Below are 27629 nucleotides of genomic sequence, written 5' to 3' on the forward strand. Positions count from 1 at the left end.
ATAAGATAGTACAGCTTTCAGACTATTTCCAAACACCTATTCCATGTCCTCTTGCAATTTTACAAGCTTGAAAACAGTTCATTTTCAGCACTGGCAATAAGGTAATGATAACTGAGTTGTAAGTGCTCTATGTTAATGACAGAGGCTGCTTAGTATCCTCAGATCAGCATGAACAACAGACAAAAAGCAACCTACTTTCTACAACAAAGATCCTTAACACCAAGAGGACACAATGCCTGCTCAACATGAATAGCTGTGTCTATTATCTATCGCACAGATAGAATCACAGAATGACCTGGGTTGAAAAGGACCTCAAGTTCATCTAGTTTCAACCCACTTGCCATGGGCAGGGTCACCAACCTCCAGACCAGGCTGCCCAGAGCCACATCCAGCCTGGCCTTGAATGCCTCCAGGAATGGGGCATCCACAACCTCCTTGGGCAACCTGTTCCAGTGTGTCACCACCCTCTGTGTGAAAAACTTCCTCCTAATATCTAACCTAAATCTCCCTTGTCTTAGTTGAAAACTATTCCCCCTTGTCCTATCACTACCCACCCTTGTAAACAGCCATTCCCCTTCCTGTTTGTACGCTCCCTTCAAGAACTGGAAGGCCACAATGAGATCTCCCCAGAGCCTTCTCTTCTCCTTCTCCTTCTCCTAGCTAAACAAGCCTAGTTCCCTCAATCTTTCCTCATAGGAGAGGTGCTCCAGCCCTCTGATCATCTTAGAACAGGGACTCCATAGAACAGGAAGATCTTAAAACAAATGGATGGCAAAGCAGGCTGCAACATTTAAGCAAAACAAATGCAAATTGCAAATGCAAAAATATATGTTCAACGCAACATCCCAACTTTACTTCTCCAGTAAAGGACCAAAATTTTTTTTTTTTTTTTTTAAATAACGGAGACACAGCCTTTCATTGAATACACACAGCAAAACTCAGGTGCATCTTCAAACTCCAAAGCAAACAATATGAACAAATAAGCCTCACTTTATTAACCTAAAAATTAAATTAACCCATAAAAATGATTGAAAAACTTATCTGATATAAGCATCCACACACAAGCAAATCAGGAATACTCTCACACTTATTCCTAAATAATCTTGTATATGCATGCCAAAAAGATATTATCTAAGTTAAATAACTTCAAATTCTTTTTGAAATTTCAGATTGCTAAATAATCCTACAAAACAGTAACAAGAATTACTTACTAGATTTACTGTACAAGCATGACATTTTCCAACTACATATAAAAGCATTTTACATTCTATTGATACTAAGTAACATGCAGTTCACAATCTAACTGCTAAGCACTGTTATCAAAGCAGGAGGCATCTCTGCAATCTTAATGCTGTCTGAAGATTTGGAGTAAAAAAAAAAAAAACCACCAAGCTCTAAACTGTACCATCAAGAATGCATTTTGAGCACACACGTAGACAAGGAAAAACAATAAGCAAAGAAATCATACACAAAAAAACATCTGTGGCAATTAAAGATTAATAGAGAAGATGACAGCAACAGTAAGTCAAAAACACATTGACTTTTTTCAAAGACTAGAAAAAAGACAAGGTGACCTCTTCCGAGACCTCCCATAAGGGTGAAAGATAAAGTCCTATGACATAGAAGAGCATAAAACCTCTGTCTGCTGTTTTTCTGCCAGTGGCCTGCTATATTTCATGCACTTCTCTGAACTACACGAAAACTACAAGGTTTGTTGTTGGTTATGTTTGTTTTTTTTAAAACATACAATAAAGTGAAAACAAAGGAATATATTTAATAATGTTTTCAGTGTGCAAGAGGACAATGTTTTGTCTTTGCAACAAACCCAGCAACAGTAATCTCTGCAGTCTTAGGTATCTCAGTCAAAATCAACACCTAAAATAAGACAAAGGTGATGCCTACCACCTCTTTTGTTTCAGATGTAACATCTTGATCATTAAGATGTAGGAAATTATTTGGAAGATATTTGGTGGAAACACTCTCCTTAAAACAGCAAAGTAAGTACCAAAAGAGCACAACACGTTGTTTTCAACTGTGAAGTATGCATAAGCACAAGTCAAGAGACAAGTTTGATATAAATATAAAAGGAAAATAAAATAACAAGGACTTGAACTGTTAATGACAGTAGCACAGAGAGCAACATATTATTTCTCCATGCACACAGGAAAGAAAAGGTTGCTTTGAAATATTATTTTCCCCTTCAACTCTTGAAGTCTAACACTGTTCAACACATTTAAACCACCTCCACATTTAGATTAACTCCTTTTGTCAGCACACTGGTTTTGCAGTATGAAGTGATACCAGATGTTTTAGCTTTAAATTCCTCACTAGAGTCTACTTACCATGACATTTAGTAGATGCTGAGTGCACAAGTGCACTCTTACAAATCATTTAAAGTTTGTGCTCTGTTAACATGTATACCTGTTATCCATTCAGACGAAACACTGAAATTTTAATCCTCGGACCACCACAATGTAGTTGCTGTGTCCTTTTTAGATTAAGAACTCTCAGAGGGAACAGTATTTAGATTTAAGAATGAAATCAATAGCAAGAACAAGAGTTTAGAACAAAAAAAAAAAAAAAAAAAAAAAATTTCTTCCTTGCTAGAAGAAACCACTCAGACAAAGGACTGAAGGAACACTAGGTTAGGAAAACAACTAAATCAATAAATAAATAAAACAGCAAACCAATCTTTTGTTTGCTTTAAATAGGAATGCGACAATGTAAAAAGAAGGACAAAGAACACAGCTAATATTCTTGGCACATTCCATTCAACTCTTTACCACTTTGATTTATAAAACCGTGACTCTGGTAACAGACAAAGCTAACTGTTGTGGTTTCACACCAGTAGGCAGCCAAGCACCACACAGCCACTCACATTTCCCCTCCCCCTGCCTCAGCAGGACAGGGAGAAAATACAATGAAAAACTCATGGGCTGAGAAAGCAACAGGGAGATCATACTCACCAGCTACTGTCACAGGCCCAATAGACTCACCATAAATATGATCAGTACGATTTATTGCCAGTTACTAACAGATTAAAGCAAAACAAAGTCAACTAAAACCACCTTCTCTCTCCCTTCCATCCCCTTCTACCTCTTCTCCCATGATAGTGCTGGGGAACAGAAAACAGGAGCTGCAGTCTCTGCCACTCTTTCAAGGCCACTCTTTGCCTCTCCATGTGGGGTTCCTCCCACAGAACATCATCCTCCTGGACTTGATCCTGTGTGAGCTTCCCACAGGCTGCAGCTCCTCAAGCGCTGCTCCTACATGGGTCAGTATGGTGTGGATCATCCTTCACAACCACACTGCTTCAGCATGGGTCCCCAGGGGCAGCAGCTCCCCCATACTTCCTGGTCCCTGCAGCCCATGGAGAGGAGTCTACAGTAGAGCTTCTGCTCTGCACCCCTTCTGCACTGACCAAGGTGGCTGCAAGGCAGTTTGTTTCTCTCATTTTTATCACTTTTTTCTCTCTCAGGTGCTGTTGCTCAGCAGTTTTTGCCCCTTTCTTAAACCTGCTCTCAGAGGCTCTCCCAGCATCTCTCATGGCTCAGCTCTGCACAGCAGACAATCCCTCTTGGAGATAGCTAGAACTGGCTCTGGCCTGATACGGGGCAGTTTCTGGATACAGAGGCCACTTCTGGAGCCTCTCTGCTACCAGAACCTCATCACAGACACGCACACAGCCAACAAGTCAGTCACTGCAAGCCACTCTCCATAAAGTGCTATTAGCACTACTACAGTATTACCAACAAAATTACCTCAATGGAGCAGGAAGAGGAGAGAAAAGGAGCTCTCACCAGCAAAAGCAATGAGAAGCCTCCAAATTTCACTGGCATTTCACTTAGCCCAAAGAAAATTAAAGATTTTGTGCAACGAGGCTCTTTACTTTTCAACTGGAGTCCACACTTTCACTTCTGAATATAAGCACAGACTATATGACAGAAGATTCCCTCTGTTATATTCATGCAACTCACTGTACTTCAAGATAAGTAACATATACACACACACATACATATCTCACAAATAATACGGTATGCTTGCATCTTTTCTACCATTCTGGGAGCCATGAAGACATCCAGATAGTAACCAGATCATACACTAACTCTCAATCACAACTTAATTTGATCTAAACTTTTAGGGAAACAGGTCAAGGAAAAGTCAAATAGATGACAATTCAATTCAAAATGCCATTCAGGCTCCTCTGGAGGACACAAAGAAAATAGAGCCTACAGGACACACTATCCTAAAACCCCATTCAGTGCAATGTCAAGAAGCTGTACAGAGAACAGCAGGCAGAGCTTTAAAGTAGATTAGAAAATAAAACAAATAAAAATGCTTTTTATACTACAGGTGAGAGTACAAGCCATTAGGAACACTACGTCATCTCCAAATCAATGATAATGTAGTGAAGCTTAAAGTAATAGCCTTGGAATAAACCTGTCAAATCTCACACAAAAAACATCAACATTACTGTGAATACAAATGCAGAGGAAGCTTACAAAAATATATATGAAGAAGTTGGTTAAAAGTTATGAGTTGGACAATATACAGAGAGAGAGAGAAAGAGAGTAAATAGACAAGGCTATCTTAAGGTTGAATTCTGTACGTATTATTAAAAGCATGCCTAAACACATATTTAGATAACTAAGTAGCTGGAACAAATATTACCTGGCATTGGAACTGAGTTAATACTCAAGTGCCTCTGTCCTTCGCGTTGCTGTTTGCTAGCCTACAGGCATGCCTTACCTGCTGATATCCAGAAAGGTTTCTTTTGAATCAATTAGCATAAGTGTATAGAATATTCATACACAGTGTTTTATTAAAAAAGGAAATACGTTCTTTACTGAAGTAAAAAAAAAACAACCAACATATTAATGCATTATCCTGTTACTATTGCATAGCTGTATAACTGGAGCCATAACAATATGAAAAAGCTTTACTGTCTAGTCAACACTATTCTCCAAAAGCATTTCTGAATGTAGTTTTGGAATGCATATGATACATTCAGCAGGTTAGAATTAAATTTAAGAAGTCATGTTGGTGTTTAAGGACTCAGTTGGACAAGAAATTTTTCTTCAGCAAAAGAAAACAATCTTCACTGTTACTCATTTTACTGTTACTCCTAGGACATTCTCATGCAAAGGATATGCAAAGAACGAAACAGCTTCCCAACAACAGCATTCTTCCTGCTAACTACTAGAAAGATAAGAAAGATAAATGTGATTAACAAAAAAAAAACCAAAAAAAACCAAAAAAAACACCACTATAGTTGCTCTAACATTTCTAACATTCAGTATATTTCCCTTGCTAGAAGATCCCTTCTGCCCAACCCACAGCTGTTACTTTCCCAGGACAAAGTTTCCACATAACCACTATCTACCTACTAGTGGACAGGCATAACACAAAGTCCACCACATGAAATATCTACATTTTTGACTTTGTTTCATTTCTACATCTCATCAGGTTTCATGCTTATCTAGCAATCAATGTTATTCACCCTGCCTGACTTTATGCCTCTGAGTGGTACACTGGATCATCTCTGCTTTTACAGATTCGCATCTTGCCTGACATTACTATTGAAATTGTGAGACAGGCAGAAATTTGCACCAAGAGCATCTTCTGCATCTTTAGTAGAACAAGAGTAGAAGTTCCACTAAAAAGAGCATTCTAAAAATCTTCTAAGTGAAATAGAAATTCAGAATTTCTTAGAGCTGTAACACTTCCTGGAAAACAGAACAACCTTCAACCTTCTTCCTTTCCTCATAGGGTGCCTGAGAGTTTTGTTTTTATTAGCTTACCCAAAGAGCTCAAGTTTGCAAGATGAGGCTATGAAGCAGTGGGAAACAACAGACAAATGAAGAGGTCACCCAGCACCTTACAACCACCAACCTGACTCTCGCAGTAAAGCAGCATTACACCGAGCCTAAATAATAATGTACAACTACTCTATTGAAAAAAAAGGTTACAGAGCAAATGCTGAAGAGTTACTACAAACTTGAAACAAGGTTACATTCTGAGCTTCTTTTGTAACCATACATCCAACACAACACTTTTTAAACAAGTTCCCTTCATCAGCTCCTACCTCACTACTGCTACTCTCCTGCTGCTTCGTTTGTTCACTTTGCTGAGTGAGATAAAGTGCAAAGGCACTACAGAGCAAACAGCCAGCATTCCTAGTGCATGTGTAAAAGAAGCCAAATAAAAATGGCAAAATCAGAATTGTTGTTCTGAAAAAGACTGTCACTTTAAAAGACAATAGCTAATTGCTAGTAAATGCAGCTTTCTAGAACTGTATACTATCATAAAGAGAATGAACTGTACAAGAACTTAAAGTACTTTTATCATTGATCTGAAAAGCACAAAATTAAAGAATGTCAACTTTTCTTATTTCAAATATTCACGAAAGGACTAGAAACAGCAGCATTCCAAGGACAACAGCAATATTCCACAAGTGCACTTATACCTGAAACCCTGAACAATTTCCCATTGTTTCATGGTATGGTCATAACACCAAAAAGCAGAACTACACCATGAAGATAATTTTCGCAAAAAGTCATGCAGATTCCAAATAAGTACAGGGCATAACGAATGAAAAAGAGAAAGGATGACATTTGTTAGTGTTAAGGAAGCAAACGTGAAGATAAGGAAAAAAAAAAATTACAAACACTTAGTTTGGAAGAGACCCTCAAGATGATCAAGTTCAACCATCACCTAACACTACCAAGTCCACCACTATATCAAGTCAGTAAGCACCACATCCACACAGCTCTAAAATACCCCCAGGGATTGCAACTCCACTTCCCTGGGCAGCCTGTGCCTAACCACCCTCTTCATGAAGAAATTCTTCTGGACTCGATGAAACTTGTTTTCCATACAGCTATCGGCATAAATCAGCAGCATAGCACTACCAATTATGCTCCCAGAAAATGTAGATGTAGTTTTTGGAGACATCTGAAAAAGGCTTACGTACATATGCAATTTAAATCTGCATGTCAAACTTGAGAAGTTCTGCATAAACGATATTTATAGTCAACTTTACAAATTCAGAACTTTCTGACTACTGACACTCAGGTCTGCAAGGACAGGAGTTGTGTAAAAGTTCTGGCATATTTATAGACTTATATTCTGCATCTTGACACTGCTAATTGGAATCAGATGGGAACCAAGTCATCTCTGTTGCTTTCTGGACAGAAAGAGCAAGACAGAAATACTCATGGAAAGTCACCTGACTGCACAGATAGGTACTCATAAAAGAAGGCTGCCAGATCTACTCCATTAGTCTGAAAACTTCATTCTTCTGTATAGAAAAAGTACTATCAACATTCTAAAACTCATCAGCTTACAGCTTGAAGTTTACTGCAGCTCATTGAAGGGAAGGAATAGAAGGTCAGTGAACCAAATCTGATTAATTCCTGCAGTTGAATTCCAAAAATTCAGAGCTCCAAGCAAATAATTTAAATAAATAAATAAATACAAGCTGCTGTACATTTATTTCAAATAGCATGTAATAATTACCACCCCTTTGGAGTCAAATCATGAGTAACATCTGAAGTCTTTGCTAAGGGTGAAACTGAAAAACTAGCAAGCTTATAAACATAAAAGAAATGGTTCACAAGGCTTTGCACAACCGTGTCTGCACTACACCCAAACGCCGTGAGAATTACTTCATTGTTCGAATCTTAATATGATGCTCTTATCTGGACACCATTATTTACATAAAAAGTTCAGAGGACTCCAGGAAACGTACTGAGCTACCCACGGCAGTACTTGGTGCATCTGTTGCTACATCTCCAATCAACAAGGAAGAAAAGGAGTCAGACAATCTGTTACACACAAGCAACACCAAAGAATGCCTTTGTTCTTTCCTTCCATGCTCCCCTCCCTATCTCTCAAACACATGCACCTCCAGGTCCATACGCTTCCCTTTTTCCTCCTCATGCAATGCTTAGGGAAAGGTGTTACACTGCTTTTCAATTTGCTGTCAAGCAGAGAAAAAAATAGTTATATATAAGAGGCAAGACATGCTTTCAATCTTCAAGTGATGTTCCTGCTGTTAAATGTAGTTACAATCAACTGCGAATGCAGCTGGTATATCCAGAACTGCAGCCCTTAGCAGTCACTAAGCAGGTTGGAATCCAGCACTCCAAGAGCTAATAACAAACCCAGGCAGCCTTTAGGTTTGACTTCTGTTTAAAGTCACATTCTCAAGTTGCAGAATATGATAATGAGGTGACACTAGTTCTGGACTTCTAAAACAAACTACAAAACAGTCTGAGGTAACCACATCAATCAGATGAACAAGTTCTAGTGATGCAAGGCAATGAGCCATGGGAATTATTTGCTTAATTTTCTAGCAAAGGAAATCTTACCATCGTCACATACATCAAGTTTTACCATCTACACTTTCAAAGTGATTTCACTTTGAAAGAAATGAACTCCTATAGACTCCATGAAAGTAGACAGCTGAGCAGAGAGGACTCTACTGGAAGAACAAGCTTCCAAAAATGCCTTTAAAATGCAGTCTGCAGCAGCTAGAAAAGACTGCAGATCTCCAAATAGAGAAACAAGCTTAAGAAACTGTTCACTGGAACAGGTTGCCCAAGGAGGTTGTGGATGCCCCATCCCTGGAGGCATTCAAGGCCAGGCTGGATGGCTCTGGGCAGCCTGGTCTGGTGGCTGGTGACCCTGCACATAGCAGGAGGGTTGAAACTAGATGATCTTTGAGGTCCTTTACAACCCAGGCCATTCTATGATAAAAAGGTGAGCACTCTACCTTGGTCCAAACACCTACTATAATCCAAGCAGCAAAAACAGTCTTTCTTTTTGGTCCAAACTTACATTATAATGGTGTCTATTACAAATGGACATTTATGATAAATATGTACAGCTACTGTTTCTAAGAACTCCAGATAACACTGAAGATGCTTCATAAATCCTTTCATAGTCATTATCATGACAAATTTGAGCAATCAGGTTAGTGATAATCTCTCTCAAGAAAAAAAAAAAAACGAGGAAACAAAAAAGTTGCTTGTCAGCAGCCATACAAAAACAGAAAACAAGATAAGTGTTCTACGCAAGTAAAATAAAAATGGAATAAAATACTTAAGATATCATTATCTTGAAATACAGAAGCTGTAAGTCAAATATGAGTACCATTTGGCAAGTGAGATCTTGACTTTGCAAGAAAAAAAGCTGCTAGAAAATCACAGAATTGTAGGGGTTGGAAAGGACCTCCAGAGATCGTAGAGTCCAGCCCCCCTGCAAAGCAGGCTCCCTAGACCAGATTACACAGGTAGGCGTCCAGGCAGGTCTTGAATATATCTCTGGAAAAAGAGAATCCACAACATCCCTGGGCAGCCTATTCAGTGCTCTGTCACCCTCACTGTGAAGAAGTTCCTTCACATACTGGTGCAGAACTTCCCATGCTCCATTTTACGGCCATTTCCCCTTGTCCTGTCCCCACAGACCACTGAAAAGAGGTTGGCCATGTCTCCTTGACTCCCACACTTAAGACATTTATAAACATTAGTAAGATCACCTCTGAGTCTTCTTTTCTCAAGGTTGAACAGATCCAGTTCATTCAGCCTTTCCTCATAGGGGAGATGCCCCAGGCCCTTTATCATCCTTGTGGTCATCCACTGGACTCTCTCCCTTGGAGATCCCTGCCTTTTTTGTACCAGGGAGCCCAGAACTGGATACAGTATTCCAGATGAGGCCTGACCTGGAGGCATCATCAGACTTGTATTCTTCCTCTCCCTTCTGAGAAATTGTAAAGTTTGGAAAACCATGTTCACAATTACCTTTAGAAGTATTTTATAATAAGACACTCATGTACTCCATTCAAGTTACCACGTGTCTATAGCATGATACAGTTCTTACTGATTCTTCCAAATAAAATACTCCACGGAGAGTAGATTTAAGTAATAACACTTCTAAAAGTTGTGTGGATTTATCCCATCTTAATAGCCAGGGTTCCACTGTTAGCTTCTACTTCAGCCACAACTGTGCTTTTTAAATACTGTTGAACTACCTGAAACAAAACAGCACTTGTTACAAATCCAAATGGCACCATTACATAATAGAAAAAGGAATGCATCAGATTAAAATACTAAAGAAGTCAACTACAAGATGCCCTACTTGTACCTAATTTAAGAGGAAGCCAGAAAAGTAGGTGTTGCAGCAGCATGCATTATGTTTTCAAGTAGCACACTGACATTTAGAACTTCATTAGAAAAAAAATTAGTACTTTACTGTTCCTCTGAAATAACAGACTTCCTAGAAGCCTTTTCACATTCTCACACGTACAGAAGACTGATAGATATTCCATTTTGTATAAGCAAAACCAAAGCAGCCTACACAGTGAGCCTGTCTGAAAGAATTACTTACACCACCGCCAAGAGATAAGGCATCAATAGAGAGAAACAAATCACTGACTTCCTTAGTTCAGACTAATCCATCCCCAGTTTTGGCATGTAATTATTCTGATCACCATTAATGCAAGACTGAAGAATCCCCATTACTTTGTGAGAACATCGATGAGACACTGAGACTAGAAATGTTCCAGTAGAATCTGAGTATAACAGTCTGAAGACTGGCAATGGGAGACACTTTGGTTACAAAGGAAATAAAGCTATGCTAAAACTTCACAGGCATTGTGGATGTTTGAGAATCGCAGTTCACAACCTGAGAAAGCTCCAGAAAATCCACTGAGATGCCTTCTAAGTGGAAGAGTGAAAGCTGTCCATAATTTTCAGTAAGCCAGCTTCAGTTCTAATCTCCATAAAAGAGATACAACCACACTGTGTCAGAATAATACACACAAAGACAAGAGAAAACAAGAAAGTAAAAAGCATTCAAAGCCATTGGACAGACAAGAAGCAGACCACCAGGGCCACTCACAGCAGATGTGAGTGGTCAGAATTTCACAAAGCACATTACACATCTGTTCTCTTTACTTCGTTACGGCAGAAACAAAGTAAATCCAATCTAAAAGTATCCTACCCTCAAATATTTTTATATTATTCCCTCAAACTTGTTAAAAAACATACACACCATTGTCCTGGGCTCTAGCAGACTCTGGCCTACTTGCAACAACAGCAATCTGCTGTCAGTTGCTATATTTTTACAGCTATGCTTTGTGACTGGTCAGTATTGACTATTCTTTGACAAAGCCCCATGCACTAAAGCCACAGGCAGCTGAACACAGTAGTGCAGAAATGGTCACAAAAAGAAATTCAAGGATTCTCTTTTCAATCACACGACAAAGCAAATAAATCATTCTCTGCAGTCTTAAATATTTACTAAGCTGTATGACTCTGGGATGAGTGGGGACTATCCCTTACAGACACCAGCAGGTTTTTCAGTACTTACCCACAAATCATAATCTTTCTCACTCCTAGTCTGTAGTTCTCCATCACGCTTCAGCTGCTCACTGTTTCAGTGATACCCAGACAAGACGACAAAGAAGCAATAAATAGTGCTCCTACTCCTTAAGTAGAAGCTTAAGTAACCACCTTTTCTTCCCACTCTGTGTCATCCTGAGTACTATCAAGTGTACGATACATCAACAGACACAGGAAGTGCCAGCAGCAAAACCAAGAACCAACTTTTGCAAACACCCCTCCACTCAAAGCCTGCCTGCTCACCACCATTAGGACAGCTTCATTTTCTTAGTTTCTTTTAATAAAACACAGTAGGTAGGGCAAGCTCATCAAAGAAGTTAAGAGACACAGCAGATCAAGAAAACCCCACCACGTGCTCCCCTGTGACACTCGTCTGGCGTCACACAGCACTAGGTACGAAGGGTGGAAACGGAATGCGGGCACCAGAGCCTGCCTCGGATCGTGTAGGGCAACTCGCAGCCTCCGAGGGATGAGCGCAGGCCGCGGCAACTCGAGGCGGAATCGAGACGGAACGGAGCGCCGGCAGCGCCGCACGGACCGGGCAGGGCCGGGCCGACTCCACCGGAGCTCCACGCGGCTCCAGCATTTACCCCACCCACTCGCCGCCAGCTGCCCCCCGAGCACCGCCACTCACCAGTCCATCGATCTGCACTTGTTTGACGGCCGAGTCTCCCGTGGCGGCCGCCTTGCCTTTGCCCTTTGCGGCGCCAAAGCCACCGCCGGCCGCTCCGGAGCCTTCCTTGCGAGACGCCATCTTTCCCTCGCACCGACCGGAAAGAGAAAAGCGAAACACCGGAAGTGAGCTCCAAAGCCGAGGCGGTGCGCCGGAAAAGGGCTCCGGGCGGAAACTCCAAGTGAGGGAGGTAGAGAAGCGCGCACGCGCGGGGCTGCTGCTGTTGTGCGGGGGTGCGTCGCCTTGCCGCCATCTCGCACCGCTCGGCCGGCCGTGGCTCAGCGGCTGGCAGCGGGGAGGGAGCTTGGGGTCAGCCGTAAACTTGCATCTGGGTTCTTAGCAGGAAGATTTGAGGAAAGTCTTGCTCGATGCGGGGATTTATATTTAATAAACTCGCTTATTGCCGAGGGGGGAGCTTCTTTCTACTGGAAATCTGGGAGAAAATGCATGTGAAAGCCTAGGACTTAACTTCAAAAAAAGAAAAAGCAGACTCTGTGCAGTTAACATCAGTACCCGTCTTGAGCATAAACAACGGCTCGGCGTGCTGAGCTGGGATACAAAATCCTGACCCTAGATAGAAGTAAAACCCTGAAGCAGCAGCGACTCGTCTCTGGCTCGGGAGTTTCAGAGATGTACTAAAAGTCAATTGCTGCTTTTCATTTGGTGCTTTTTTTTAATGTACGCCAATCCCTGCTCCCGTGTTCTGAAAAATGAAATTGGCTGTGAAAGGTAGATGGACCAGGCATCAAAACCTCTCCAGATCCTGTGCCAAATGCGTGATCTCATAGGAATTCACCGTGAAGTTTTTCAATCATGTGGTTGATGCTAATTTCTAAGTGGGGCAGGGAAAGTTATTTTGCAATGCCAGTGCTGAGGTGTATCTGCATTTTCCAGCAGACACATGCCCAGCGTTCGTTCCAATAAAATGACCTTAGCATCACACAGAATGATCCTTACCAGCTGCCTGCATGAGGCCTGGAACAGATTCAAGCAAAGAATCTCCTACTCCATAACACCCACCAGGGAAATCATATCCTAAATGCCATTGATATCACTGACTGGATCTGCATGGACTGAGATGAGAAATCTAGGTGCCCAACTAAGCCTTGAACTCCTCACAACAGTGAGATGAGGCCCACTTTAGATTTCCCACTGAGGAAAAGCTGTTAAATGGAGATTGAGAGTCCCGTTTAAAATTCGCAGCATCAGTGAGGTCAGATGTGCTCCAAAGAAACTGAGGTGTGCATATGCAGCAGGATTAAGGACACTGCTCTGAAAAACTGGTCAGAGGCTGATGCAACAGCAACCCCAAATTACACAGTAGTATCCTGTGTAATCCCTGCTCAACCATCATGTAGGTGTTGCAGATTTGAGTCCTACCTTTCACAGGCTCCCGTGACTGCTGACTCCCACTCGTATTGTCTTTTGAAGTTTTTCTAGAGAACAAAGTTGCTTGATTGAATATAAATGCTTCACAGTACTGTTATATACACTTGCATAAGCAGATTTAATTTACACATATAATCAAATAGATTTTGATTAAAGAAAATTAAGATTAGAAAGCAGTATTATGGTAATATCGTGGTTTTCAGTGCCAGCCTACTGACTCCTGGAAATCTATGGGCTATTTCAAAGGTATTGGCAAAGCATATTTAAAAATAAAAAACATGCCTTCTGTCAGTAAATGCACTGTGCTTTACTACTGGCAAACTCGTAGAGACCTGAAAACTGAGAAGGAATGAAAACTACTTGAATAACGCAAATGTGATTCATTATTCCTGCCTATATTGAACAAAAACTCCATTTAATTAAAAAAAAAAAAAAGAAAAGTAGCTGCTGCACAGATCATCTGTATGTTCAAAGAGGATGCTGTGAGCACCCAAAATAGCTCTATTCTAGGGACTGGCACAGAGATCACATTTAGTGCATTGCCAGAACAACTCAGTCGATTTGGTTAATTATGATTAACATGAAAAATGAAAGAAAAATATCAACTTCCTTCTATTTAGAACTCTTCAGATCATGAGAGGCTAAAGGCCACAAGAAATTCACCACTGAAAATACTGAATTATTGAAAAAGAGGACATAAAAAGGAAGTCAAGCTGAAAAAAGAATTAGTAACATTGCCCAAGCTACTCAGGAAAACCACAGAACAGAAGACTTCCATCACAAAATAGTTTAGAAAGCTCAAGTAGTGCACAAACTCCATTAGTCATTTTTAAATTATACTCTAAGTCAAAAGGCAGATGGAACCAAACAAAGCCCTTTTATTCTCCAGTCCCACTTAAGTAAAAACCTTGATACAATTCAGATGTGTCATTTGCCTCCACAGCTTTTCTACACCATATCACTGCTATGAGCAGAACAAGTGCTGCTAAATGTAAATAATCTGATTAAGGCTTCAAAGATGTAATCCCTTCCAAATTGTCAGACTGGCTTTACCTTAAGGGCTAAACCAACTTGAATTACTTTTGTACATGCTGCAGGCTAAGACCATTCACATGAATAGTTCCAGAGATCAGCCAACCTGCAATGACTTGCTACCACTTGGTTAATGAGTTGTGTCTGAATTCTGTTTTTTTTCTTCCTACCCTCTGAGCAATTCCTCGTATTTCTAAGTATAATGAATACCTTCATTTCATTATCACACAGTGTACAGGAATACAAAAGAATCACTTAGGATACACATATGGCAGTCTGTACTTGCATTGAGACTCAACAGCACCCTAAATGCAAAGTTGCATTAATAGCTATAATCACCTAAAACAACATTTGTTATCTGCAAACAGAAACCATTTGCATTAAAATAATCTCCTCAACTCGGTGGCAACAGATTCTCCTAACGCCCAGTTAAAGTGATCTTTTAATACCTTGTGCCCTTACAGAAGTCTCAAGTTCAGAAAGGCTGTTTTCTGGAAGAGATGAGGTATTCAGGCTTAAATTTCCAAACGCCACAGCATACAGGCATCTGGCACATAGGAGTATATTGCTGCTCTTTTTCAGTGTGCCATTACATGTAATACACCCACTCTGCCTTAGAAGGTGAGTATATCACATAGAAGCAAAGTAACCATCTAAATTCTTTCCTTTGTACGGTAAGGCTTGCACTTGGGAGCACTGCAGTGAACATAAGACTGTACTTAGTCCCTACATTCAAGTGCAAAGCTCATTCCACAATTTCTGCACGTGCTAAATAGTACGGTGTCCTTCCTCCTTTTGAAATTCCTTTCTTACTCTCGTCTCAACACGAGCCTCACAGTCACACACCATCTCATATCCCATAAGGGAGAGTGACAATCCAAGAAAGCCCCTCATGCCTGCACTGACCCTGGCCAAGCATCCACCCATCTTCTTATTCACTGCATTCTTCCGTGGCATGGGGAGAAGCCAAAGAGGTAGAGAACCTGTATGTTCAGAAGCACCAAGTGCTATGTTCAGGCAATTTCACACACCCCCTCCAGCTCCAGTAAGCAGAGTTGTGTGTAAACCCTGTGTAATTCTGGATTTTCTGCCATTTGTATTCTGGTGACATCCGCATTTCAGTTCTAAGGGAAATGCAGCATCCTCTGGCTGATAAATAAGGGAGCTGATTATCTTGCTGATAAATAAGGCAGCACTCTCTTTGTTACTAAATATTTAACAAACATGCACTCCCGAAACACACTCACAGAGGAGAGACTGTTTATTTTCTGTGCTGGGTGTCAGATGGAATATTTCTACAGGTCAAGCACATCTCCTTCTTGCTCACGCAAGCTATTTATACATACTGCCCTACATTACTCCACCTTGTTAATACAGAAGAAATACCTACCTACATATTCATCAAGTGAAGCAAGTAGAATACTCCATCCCCTTTTGTCTTCTTTCCCCAGCCATCTGTGCCTGCGCAGTGTTGTTCAGCAGAATTATGTGACCCTCAGTGACGCAGTGACCCTCAGTGCTCATTTGAGGTGTGTTCCCCTTAACCATTTTGCCTTTATTTGTTCATGAGTCATCTAAGGACACTGCTGTTTCCCTTTTGGTGTCTCAGTTTTAAGACCAAAGAGGAAGTATAACCTGGGCCAGACAAATTTCTGCTAACATGCTACATTCTTCAGGGAACACTGGCAATGATCCAAGCATCAGCTATCGAAATAAACTTGAAATAGACAGTGATTAACCTAAGAATACATGTGTTCATTCATATACTTGGTATCATCTTCAGATATAAATCACTTCACCAGATGCAAGTCACTGAGATCACTCCTCTGAATACATATGCATGCACATCATCTTCTGATGAGTCAAATATTCAGACAGTGCTTACTGTGAGTGATGTTAAATGTTTGTAAATGTTGTAACATGATTATATGATCGCCTGGGCATTTTGTGTCTAAGAACTTTTAAGTACTAGGATTTGTCACGAGGCTAATTGGGATTTTAAAAGATGTTATTGGTGCCGATGCTGAAATGCATTGTGTAATTTTTTGTAATTTTCTTCTCGAGAATCAAAGTGAAGAAATGGTTTTATTGGATTTTTTCATTGGAATAGGGAATAGAAAGTAATAAGGTTCAGCAGTGATAGAACAATGGTAAAGGTGGGGGCGGCAACCACATGGAAACCCCTGGAGACAAACATCAAATGTAATAAAGAAACTACGGGGCAGAATGTGAGCTTTGAAAATTCAATTTCTTTTCATGAAACATGTAGGTTTCAGAGGTCGTACTTGCTTTTAGCCATGCTCTTAAACAGGTAACATTTTAGCACTTGCTTGAATAAATGTAAAGCATTGCCTTAAAATATGGGGCAGGTATCATGGGCATAATAAGGCACATGTGCATATGAGGAAAATATTTAAAAACTATGAGCACTTCTCTTTGGACTTTTCTTTCCACTGTTCAACTTTTTCTCTGCATTTTTTTTTTTTTTTAAATATCTATTTTCCCATCATTGTAAAGCAAAGAAAATAGTTATTTGCAATAATTTATTGGAAGTTGCTAAGCACAACCAAACTCTTACTGTAGTATCGTGTTAGAAAATTGGGCAAGTATGGGGAATATATATCATTTATTTCCATGGTTTAAAGATTCTACTTTTCTGTTCCCAATTAACTGACTTCTAATTACATCAACTAAAGGCTGAGAATATATTTTTAGTATCTCATGCAACAGAATTCTCTCACACAGATCAGAATTTGGGCCATAAAATTAATTTCTTATCTGAGAGAAGAAATGAAAGAAATTAACCACGAGATTTCACTTTTGATGTCAATTTGTTTAGTCCCATCTTTGTAATCAACTGGTGCACCTTCTGGTCCTTAATATTGCACAAGGTGTCGCACACAGAACAACCTTCTCTATGGAGAATAAGACATAAAGAATTAAATGGAAAAAAATGGATTTACTTTCTATCAGAAAGAAAACTAAGAGGGGAAGAGGGATGCTCTGCTCAGAATGAGAATGGACAGCTTCATGTGCACAAGAGATGAGCTTTAAAGCAGCACTTCCTTCTTTCCCTACCTATTATATCAGGTATCATAGAATTAGTGTTACATTCCAGTTCTGTGTACCAGAGACTTCCTATTTTCCTGGCACTTTTCTATCACACTTTAGCTCAGCCTCATGAACAAGCTCTGCAAGTGCAGGGGAACCACTGCTGCAATGTCACACATAGAGCAGAATGGTAACTAATGAGTGCACATCCTGATGAACAGTGCAGGGAGGAAAGGCTGCTCTCTAAGGATGCCCTTGTGTGTACTTACAGCAGCATGAAAACATTTGTTTAGCATGTACATCTTAACGAGCTTCATCAGACAAAAATGCTGCATAACCGAACTGATGTGTATCACTGTGTCTATTCAGAAAGATGAAAGATTTTGTTAACTGAGGTATGATTTTATTTAGCACTCCTAGAAATCTAGCTCAAGGTTAAAAAAAAAAAAAAAAAAAAAAAAAGTTGGTATAATATTTGAGAAGCTGTGGAGAATCTCACTAATTATTTCTTGCACTAATTTCTTACAGCACTAGGAAGAAAACTAAAGTTTTCTGTGACATCTTTGTTCTCCATAGCATTCTCCATATATTTGCTACTATAGGCAGTCACTTAAAAGCCTATATAGATGTCCATTGTCTTCGTTTTCTTACCCATGAAAGCCACAAGAATGTAGTGACAGTAAATATCCTAACTTCTGCATTAAATGTGCACTACTTATGATACACAGTTTACATGGCAGTTCATGCGGGATGTCCTGTGATGGGTAGTTAGGATATTAAAGACAGAAATAATTTCCAGTTAAGAAGTACAGTAACAGTATTTCAGTAAGGTTCTGAAAGCTTTATCACATATACAATTCTCATCTGGTGAGTTCATACCAATCTGCAAAGAAAAGCCAGTATTGCCACTGCCATGTTTATTAGAAATCCAGATGCTGCATTCCCAGGAGATAATAGAAAAATAAGTACTGTAAAAGATGAATGTATGTGATGAAGCTTAAAATTCAAAACCTCAAACCTAGCCCCAAGGTGATGAAAGGAGCAGCCAGCAATGAATAATAAACATTCTGACAAATACAATTTAGCATATTAAATGCTGCTGAAACTTCTGTGGCCTTCATATACATCAGAAAAAAAATCTAAAATACACTTAGGAATGTATTTTCAGATATATTCCAACAATGCTTTACTGTTGTATGCTTCTTTATCGTAATTTTTCATTTTTATAAATCAGCTCATTTTTTGTATCTAAGTATGCCTGGTGCTAGGACTTACTGCAGATAACCACAGAGCACAGCACAACATTTGCCTCGGGGCAACACATTCAGATTAAAAAGGTCTGACACAGGACAAGTCTGGGAGAATCGGGAGTTGAGAACTTTTCCTTGCCAAGCTACACTCATTTGCCAAGTGCCAGCTATTAAGGCAAATCTTTGTTATTAGGCCCACATCAAAGCTCTTTTGATAAAGAACAGCTCCAGAACAGCTAAAGAACAGCTATAGCTTCAAGTAATCCACATGTCATAGCAATTTCATGTTACTTCAGTCTACTCTTGCCTTAGCTCATATCTCAAAACAAGAGTTGAACTCTTTTATGCCAAGAGATGGCCTTCTCTGAAAAGGGCTAACGCTCTCCTGGTGCAAGTAATTTTGTGTGCAAGTGATGAAGCTCAATTTCCTATGATTCATCATTGCTTAGGTTTGGGAAGGTCAGTATCAAGCCCTGCTCACACTTTGGATATACAGATCTCCTACAGTGTGATGGCTTATTTTCATAAATGCTGTATATTTGTATATAGTTATTTCCATGAATACTTACCCACAGCGTATAAACATTATTGCAAAAGTAATAGGAACTGTTGTGGTTTGGTTTTGTTTTGTTTTCTGATTAGAACTGTACTGTAGGGCAGTATTCTTTCTGAGACCTGTGTTTCAGGCAAAGGAGTGCCACACTTCTAATTCTGTTTCATGTCTTTCAAAAACAGTTCCTGTCAGTCAGCGGTGGTCGTGCTTCAGCACTTCCCGTTCTCTTCTTCATCTTCATTTCCACGATGATGCTTCTTCTGGTAGGCAGTCTGCTGTTACTGCAGGTGGTCTGTTAGATCTTCAATAAAATAAAACGAACACTTTAGTCTTAAAGTGATGCACTGATAACTGGTGAAACTACTTTTAAACTACAAATACAACAGCAAGTAATTTGAAAACGGATCTTCCTCTAAGCTTTATGGCAAGTTTTCTTGTGCTATAGACAAGTCTTGGTAAGGTATGTGAAATACGAGAGCATTTGATTCAGTAAGTAATGTAGTTAAGGACGATTCAGTGGAAAAGAAATAACAAATATCAAGGGAAGTGGTATGTTAAACACACACAGATGCACAGAAATTACCAGTTGAGCAGGTGGTAACAAACGCAAGAGTGAAGAACAGAACTCTTCAGCTACAAACTGATGGGCCTTTAAAGGGACTGCTCAGAGCCACATTGCAGAGCACCAGCCTAAATTTTGACATTGGTATGGATCGGAGTGGATATAGGAGTAAGCAGGTGCTGCACATGAAAGCTGTGTTCCTCAGCTAGAATTCACAAGGCCAGAAGATACAGCCAGCAAACAGAGAGACAGGGACACATGAGTGTGTTAGAGAGCAATGGGTGTGTTTGCTTTCCTACATTAATTAAATCTTGTATATATATGTGTAATCCAGGAGCAAGGTTGAAGTTGAACTAAGCAATGAGAAGGCAGAGACCTTGGACCTGCACAGGTTAGGGAACCTGAGCTCCACACATGATTATCAGATGGACTGGAAGGCCATGCCATTTTTTGAGGGATCCCTGAATGTGAGGGATCCCTAGTGATCAGCTAGAAAGGGGGTACAGAACTTTGCTGTACTTAAATTACATATGATTTCTGGTAGTGTTATATGCATGGCCACCTGTGCCAGCACACATGGATGTCCAATGGCTGTACGCTTCAGCAGCCAAGAAGGAACAGTCTCTAGCTGTCAGAGACCACTGGGTTCAGAAGCTCACATAAGATCCTAAAGTTTCTTGTTAAAATATCCATTCTACATGTTTCAAGGACATAACAAAATAACTGAGTTTGAAAGGAAAATGATGGATTTTATTACACACAAAATACTATCAAAATATCAAACAAAATGTTGAAGAAAAAATGTACTAAGTTGATGTTCTTACAGGTACTACTTTTAACATTTAAAATACATTAAAATTATATCCTATAGGAATTACTCAGAAGAGAAATACAATTTACTGAACGGTATTGCAAGTAGCCTATCATAAGATGAGTGGTAATGGCCTTGCATAGCACCAGGGGAGGTTCAGGTTGGATATTAGAAAAACTTTCCTAGATAGAGTGGTGAGGCATTGGCACAGGCTGCCCACAGAGGTGGTGGAGTCACCACCCTTGGAGGTGTTCAGAAAAGGTTAAGGTTAAGATGTAGCACAGAGGGACATGGCTTAGTGGGCACATAGGGGATGGGTTGACGGTCAAATCAGATGACCCTAGAGTCTTTTCCTGCCTTAATGATTCTGTGATTCAGTGACACCATTCATGTGTTTTCTGCAAAATGAAGAAGTCAGTTTCGCAGTTTTGCCTGTTTGTCTTCTGAACACATTTCACCATACCAATTGCATTACAACTTGTCTGTGATCATGCTATTTACCAGTTGAGTAGGGGGGGGAAATACCTCATTACAGTGGTATTTAACACCCAACTTTGGATTACATCTTACTTTGCATTTAGTTGAAAGTGATGACTAGTTCAAACTCATTTACTTGCTTTTCTTTTTATCTCCGTTTTGTAATAGCAGCTGTTATCATTGCAGATTCGGCATTCTAGCTGATACCTCTGGTGTGCAATGTTCTGGTAAAGTGTTCTTAATCAGGAATAACTGCCTGTCTTTGGCAGTTAACTTGGTTTAAAAAAAAAAAAAAAAAAAAGGCTTCAAAAAAATAAATAAGCCCTGATCAAAGAAGGTTTTGCTCTGGAGTCTTATTGAGTGTATCTGATTTTTTTAATTATTAGACCATGTAATTAGAAGAATTGGGATACCAAGCCAGTGTAGAATAGGTCAGCAACATGAATCAAACTTAATAAAGAACAACAAATTCAGCATATAATTTACCCTTAGCATAAGGCATGTGCCCATGTATGCCCAGGGTACTCATGAACACATGCAACTGCTCCCTGAATGCTGCTGGAAAGAGCATAATGACAGCAAAATACTGCCAGCAGCACAGCCATAATGCATATCTTACTCTCAATCACCTGCTCTTCACATTTTTCATCCTGTAAATGCTTCTCCCATCTAAGCTTTTGAATTCAAGAATAGTAATTAGCTGCGTTATTTTTCAGTTTCTTTTAACACTAAGAAACCCTTCTTTCTGGAGGCAGATGCTCCCCCATGCCCACTGCTAACAAAAAAACCCACAAGATTGCAGGTGGGTAACGACCTCAAGTTGTGCCAGGGGAGGTTCAGCTTGGGTACTAGAAACAAATTATTCACAGAAACAGTGGGACAGGCTGCCCAGGGAGGTGGTGGAGTCACTGTCCATATAGATATTTAAGAACTGTGTAGATGTGGCACTAGGGACATAATTTAGTGGGCACGGTGGGGATAGGTAGAGCGTTGGACTAGATGATCGTACAGGTCTTTTCCAATATTAGTGATTTTATGATTCTATGAATAACCTCAGAGCAGACTGATTACACAGAGCAAAAATGTTTTCTTTGCAATTCAGTTGTCCCTGGCATTAAGATGTCTCCTGCCATACCTGCACAGAGCCAGATGTCTCTATTTATCATTAAGTTCTTTACAGAGAGAGTGGTGAGGTGCTGGAACAGGCTGCCCAGAGAGGTTGTGGATGCCCCATCCCTGGAGGTGTTCAAGGCCAGGTTGAATGGGGCCCTGGGCAGCCTGGTCCAGCATTAAATGAGGAGGTTGGTGGCCCTGCATGTGGCAGCAGGTTGGAACTTCATGATCCTTGAGGTCCCTTCCAACCCAAACCATTCTGTGATTCTGTGATCCATTCTGTGTGATCATTTTTATGGTGCTGAGACACTCCATCCCTTTTGCCTGCCCAAAATACAGGAATGAAGTTCAGTTTTCTCACTGCCACTCATTGTCTGCTCAGTCTGTGCAATGTCTGAATTATTACTGCTTCTGCACACTACAATGAAATTAAGTTCTCTATTTGCCACGAAGCAAAGAAAAAATCATTTGGAACATGGGTACAACTACTGCAGCCAAGCACTGCCAGTGGGCACTGAATAATTCTGCATGAGAAAAGTACAGCAACGCGTGACTGTGCCACACTAATGTTGAAGTTTTGGGGGCTGCAAATGAAAGAGGAAAGGGGAAACGAAAAAGGAAAAAAAAAGAAAAGAAAAGAAAAGAAAGAAAAAAGAAAAAAAAATAAAAATGAAGGAAAAGAAATAAAAGGAAGGAAAAAAAAAAAAAAAAAACGAAAAAAAAAGAATAAAAAATGAAGCGTTCCTCAGAGCCCCGGCAGCTCAGGGCGGGAACCCGGCACGCCCCGCCCCTCCGCACGGCTTCCGGCGGCGCCGCCATGAAGATCACGCGGCAGAAGCACGCCAAGAAGAACATGGGCTTCTACAAGCACAACTTCCAGTTCCGCGAGCCCTTCCAGGTGCTGGTGGACGGCACGTTCTGCCACGCCGCGCTCCGCAATAAGATCCAGATCCGCGAGCAGCTGCCCGGGTATCTGGGCGGCGCCACGCAGCTCTGCACCACCCGGTACTGCGCGTGCGGGGGCCGCACTGCGCGTGCGTAGGGCGCCTGGCGCTGCCGGCACCTCGTCGTGGGGCGGCGCCGTCTGGGTTGGAGCCGGGCGGGGGGCGATGGCTGTGGGGTGGGGTGGGGTGGCATGGGATGGGATTTCAGCCATCGGGCTGCGGTGAGCATCCATGAGGAAGCGAGCTTCCTTCATAACTAGCTGCTTTAGTTCTGGAGGTGGCATACGTGTATTGTGCTGTTCTGTCAAGCGATGGAGGCCTGAAGCTGCCCATCGTGGAGGCAAGTGTTGAAAGAATCAGGAAGATTTATACAGTTGGATAAAAATTAAACCCTATTCCACTGCAGAACTGACCCGTGCTTCTAAGCAGAAGAAGCTGTCAAGTCATGCCCTTAGCTTTAGAAGGTTTGGGAGTTACTGTATTCCAGTCATGTTTAAATGTCATTTTTTTTCCCCTTCTGTAATCAATATCAGTGGATCTTTTTTACCTGTTTGGATTTAGAGAGGCTGAAGAGGCTCATTTTTCTGCTGTCAGCACACTGAGTTGATGAGGAATCACCTTTGTGGCATGGCCAGGGCTTTTCCAAAGAAATAACCTTGCTCTCTGGTCAGAAAAAAAAGAACAAAATAAAAAGAACAGGCTCAAGTCTCCATAAAGACTCTCCCCAAAGGCTAAACTTTATTATCTAGAAAGAAAAATAGTTTTGTTTAACACCTTACAGTTACTTCTCAGGTGATAATAAGTAAGTAAAAGATCCAGAGTATTTTGTTGCATGCAGTTGTGATGAATTGCTGCAGTACCATATCCTTGAAGCTGTGTTTCAGGAATCATAGAATCACAGAATCGCTCAGGCTTGAAAGGAGCTTAAAGATCATTGAGTGCAACCATGACCTAACCACACTACCCTAACTGTAACAACCCTCTGCTGTACCATGTCCCTGAGCACCACATCCAAATGGTTTTTAAGCACATCCTGGGATGTTGACGCGACCACCTCTCTGGGGAGCCTATTCCAGTGCTTAACAACCCTTTCTGTAAAGTTTTTCCTGACATCCAACCTAAGCCTCCCCTGATGCAACTTGAGGCCGTTTATAGAATCCTAAAATTGCTCAGTTTGGAAAAGGCTGTAAAGATCAGGCCATACATTTTCCTACTGCATTCCACATGTAGTAGGTGTTTCATCACCTGCTCTCTCCTGAGTTTCACCCAGTTATGATCTGAGATAGCTTCACTGTGCACTGCTACACTGTCCTATGCCCATGTCAGCTGTGCTAAGAGGAGAGCTTCAGCTTTGTGTTTTCTTGTCTAATTGGAAGGTTGTAGAGACTTAAAATCCCAGATTTTTAATCATGTGGAGAATCTCCTTTTGCTTGAGTCACTTGGCTTCCTACATAAGCCTAAAGCAAGGTGATGGATACTAATGCAGAGTTTAACTTGCGTGTAGTGTTTAATCAATTTATGCTAATTCAAGTAATTTTATTTGTTAACTAGCAGTTCATGTGCATAAAAGTGAGGACTTAGCGTTGCCATTGATACAAAATGTTTTGAAATCCATTTAATGTAACTTACTGTTGTTTCTGGTTAATCTTGTTTGGAGCCAAGGAAGTGTCACTGAAGCATTCAGGTTGGTTACTCCGTTCAGATTACTGGGTGCCATTGATAGCTCACAGAGCCTGAACAAGTGGCATTGCTCATTCCCCATTAACGTGATAATTCATACTGTCAACCGTTTGCTATTGTAAAAAATGGTGGTTATTTCATTGTTCAGAAATCGCTGTTACTTTTGGGTTTTAGATGCATTCTGAAAGAATTGGAATCACTGGGGAAAGCTCTGTATGGGGCAAAATTAATTGCCCAAAGTTTTCAAGTTCGAAGCTGTTCTCATCACAAGGATCCTGTGAGCGGCTCGGCCTGTTTACTTTCCATGGTTGAGGAAGGCAACCCTCATCACTTCTTTGTGGCTACTCAGGTAAAAACGAGCGTGGGAGATGCAACTCCATTTCAATTAGTGTGATCCTTTGGTACATAAGGGCAGTGAAATTTTGGTTATGAGATTTGTGTATAGTTTGTGGAAATTAGTCTTGTAAAGCCTTACTCACTCTAAAATGTAATTGCTAATTATAAAATAGGAATCTTATGTATTATTTGAACAACCTGTTTGTTTTACCAAAGAGGCATGTTGCTTAGTATAGCAGAAAATGGAGAAAATATACCAATTACCTAGTAACAGGTAAGAAAAAAAAAGTAATGAATGTCAGTTTGCTTCTGTGTGCATCTCCTGCCCCATACTGCTGTGCATGGTAGTCTGATAAGTGAATTTAGAGTACTAAAGCACCATAGAAGTGCGGTTTTAAATGATTTTATTATTTTTTTTTAATATCTAAAGAATGTAGAACTTGTGTACAAATAAGATAAGCAAGGTTCTTTTTTCCTTAGGTCTACTCTTGGGACTGTAGGTGTAAGATATACAATATATTCAGTGGCCTACAGTAGAATTATTATACTTATGTATGATACAAGGAGTTTTAAATATCTTGTTATGGAGTGAAATAAAATGTCACTTCTCAAAAGAATCCATGTAGGCTTACACAAGCATGGAAAAAAGGAAACAACAAATTTTCCAACGAAGTACAGCTAATCAGAGGGAGAAAAATTTAAATGTAAATTGCTCTGAAAGACTCTGCCAGGTATATCTACTAGATTAAGTTTCTTATCTTTTTCATAATGTAATTTATCTTTATAGTTTTGTATTAAAAGTAGGTGCATTTGAATTGCAAATGCTGTTTAATCTCAAAATATTGACTGAAGTATTTAATTTTACAGGACCAGGATTTAGCAAACAAAGTGAAAAAGAAGGCTGGCATTCCTCTCCTCTTTATTATTCAGAACACTATGGTGCTAGACAAACCTTCTCCTAAGTCTTTGGCATTTGTTCAAACGTTGCAGACCAGTCAGCTTGTTCCAGAGCACCAGAAACAAAGCATCATACAACTTAAAGAAAAAGAAGGACTGGCAAAGCAAGAAGGTGAAAAGAGAAGAAAACGTAAAAGGGCAGGTGGCCCCAATCCTCTCAGCTGTCTGAAGAAGAAGAAGAAGACACAGGAGAGCCAGAAACTTACTGAAAAGAAGAAAAGAAGGAGAAAGCGAATTAGGGTTAAAACAGAAGCTGTGCTGTCAATGCAGAAGAATGAGAAAGAATAAACCCATCTTTGTGAACAATGAAGGACATTGGTTGATCTCTGCAAAGAGCGAGATTAATTTGCAATAACTGAAATTAAGTTGTTTATATTAAAACTTATTTTTATGAGGTGGTACTGCTTATTATTGCATTTTCAACATTCGCAGGTTATTGTCTCAGTAATTTATTCTGTTGTTTAGAAATTGGGTATGCAACAAAATATTTAGGAGCCCTCAAGTTCCATTATTCTCTCCAGCATCTTGATTCCTGCCAGAGTGTGCAGAATGACTGGGTGACCTCAGCTAGTCACTGCCAGCCTAACTTATAAACTTTATAAGCTCCATAGGAACTGATGTGTCTGTTCATAATGTTTACTATGGAGATCTTGTAGGGCATGTGATTTCATTGATATGCCTGACCTATTATAGTCTCATCATTAGTTCTATCTCATTCTCCCATTTTAAATCAGAAGAATACAAATTAAAAATGCTGAACTGATGCTCCAGCTTGCACTTAATGCCATCACAGCACTGCTGTGGAGGAGTACTGAGAGATAGCCCACTGACTGATGATGAGGAGACTCCTGCACAGATTCTTAAGTATATAAATGTACTTACGTAATTCTGTGTAGCTGTAACGTATGATTCTTTCTGTTGCCTTTTCAAATTGCAGGGGCAGTTGTTTCACAGAGGTTAAGAAATCAGCCTGGGCAGGGGAGTTGCAGGTTTCCCTCAATTCTATGCACGAGGGTATCCCAGTGTGCTCTGCTTACAGCACAGTGCGCTGGTGTTAAAGATGCACCGGATCTGTTATTTTTCCCAATGAGAGGCTGCATGCACCTTGATAACTGGCTACAAACTGAAACAGCAAGGAAGGTTACTGTACTCAAGATGAAAGTTGCAATTAAAAATTAAAAACAGTCACATTCATTGTGGTGGTGTTCCTCCAGTGATCGCTAATAGTGAGTGCCGAGGAGAAATCTGCTAACTCATAGGAACTCCTTCGTGCAGCGTGATTCCTAAATGTATCACCTTTTGCAAGTTGTCCTGTTCCTTCCTTCACTTGTTTGGGCACAGTGTAGTTTGTTTCACATTCCTCCTTTAGTGCTGCTTGTATTTCTTTCCCCTCCCA

The 27629-nt window shown here is 40.3% G+C and overlaps 2 protein-coding genes across 2 annotated transcripts in view; one reads left to right on the top strand and one right to left on the bottom strand.

Annotated features, from left to right (window-relative positions):
* Positions 1–12195, bottom strand: part of EIF3H (eukaryotic translation initiation factor 3 subunit H) — an 81056-nt gene extending 68861 nt beyond the window's left edge. The window contains exon 1 of the mRNA XM_031591148.1: positions 12040–12195. Within this exon, the coding sequence (XP_031447008.1) occupies positions 12040–12159 (120 nt within the window). The 5' untranslated portion in view covers positions 12160–12195. The remainder of the gene's footprint in view (positions 1–12039) is intronic.
* Positions 12196–23088: 10893 nt separating this feature from the next.
* On the top strand, positions 23089–27427 carry UTP23 (UTP23 small subunit processome component). The gene is made up of 3 exons (XM_031591149.2): positions 23089–23321; positions 25115–25289; positions 26144–27427. Exons 1-3 carry the CDS (start codon positions 23134–23136, stop codon positions 26519–26521), a joined length of 741 nt encoding a protein of 246 aa, XP_031447009.1. The 5' UTR covers positions 23089–23133; the 3' UTR covers positions 26522–27427.
* The last annotated feature ends 202 nt before the right edge of the window (positions 27428–27629 follow it).

This window comes from Phasianus colchicus, chromosome 3, assembly GCF_987193195.1.
Source record: "Phasianus colchicus chromosome 3, bPhaCol1.hap1.1, whole genome shotgun sequence".
Classification (NCBI taxonomy): domain Eukaryota; kingdom Metazoa; phylum Chordata; class Aves; order Galliformes; family Phasianidae; genus Phasianus; species Phasianus colchicus.

Bases quoted from the DNA above. Each gene is read 5' to 3' on its own strand.
- UTP23 (XM_031591149.2), top strand. From the start codon at position 23,134: ATGAAGATCACGCGGCAGAAGCACGCCAAGAAGAACATGGGCTTCTAC. The intron at 23,322-25,114 runs GTACTGCGCGTG...TTTGGGTTTTAG, and splicing joins ACGCAGCTCTGCACCACCCG to ATGCATTCTGAAAGAATTGG. The intron at 25,290-26,143 runs GTAAAAACGAGC...TTAATTTTACAG, and splicing joins ACTTCTTTGTGGCTACTCAG to GACCAGGATTTAGCAAACAA.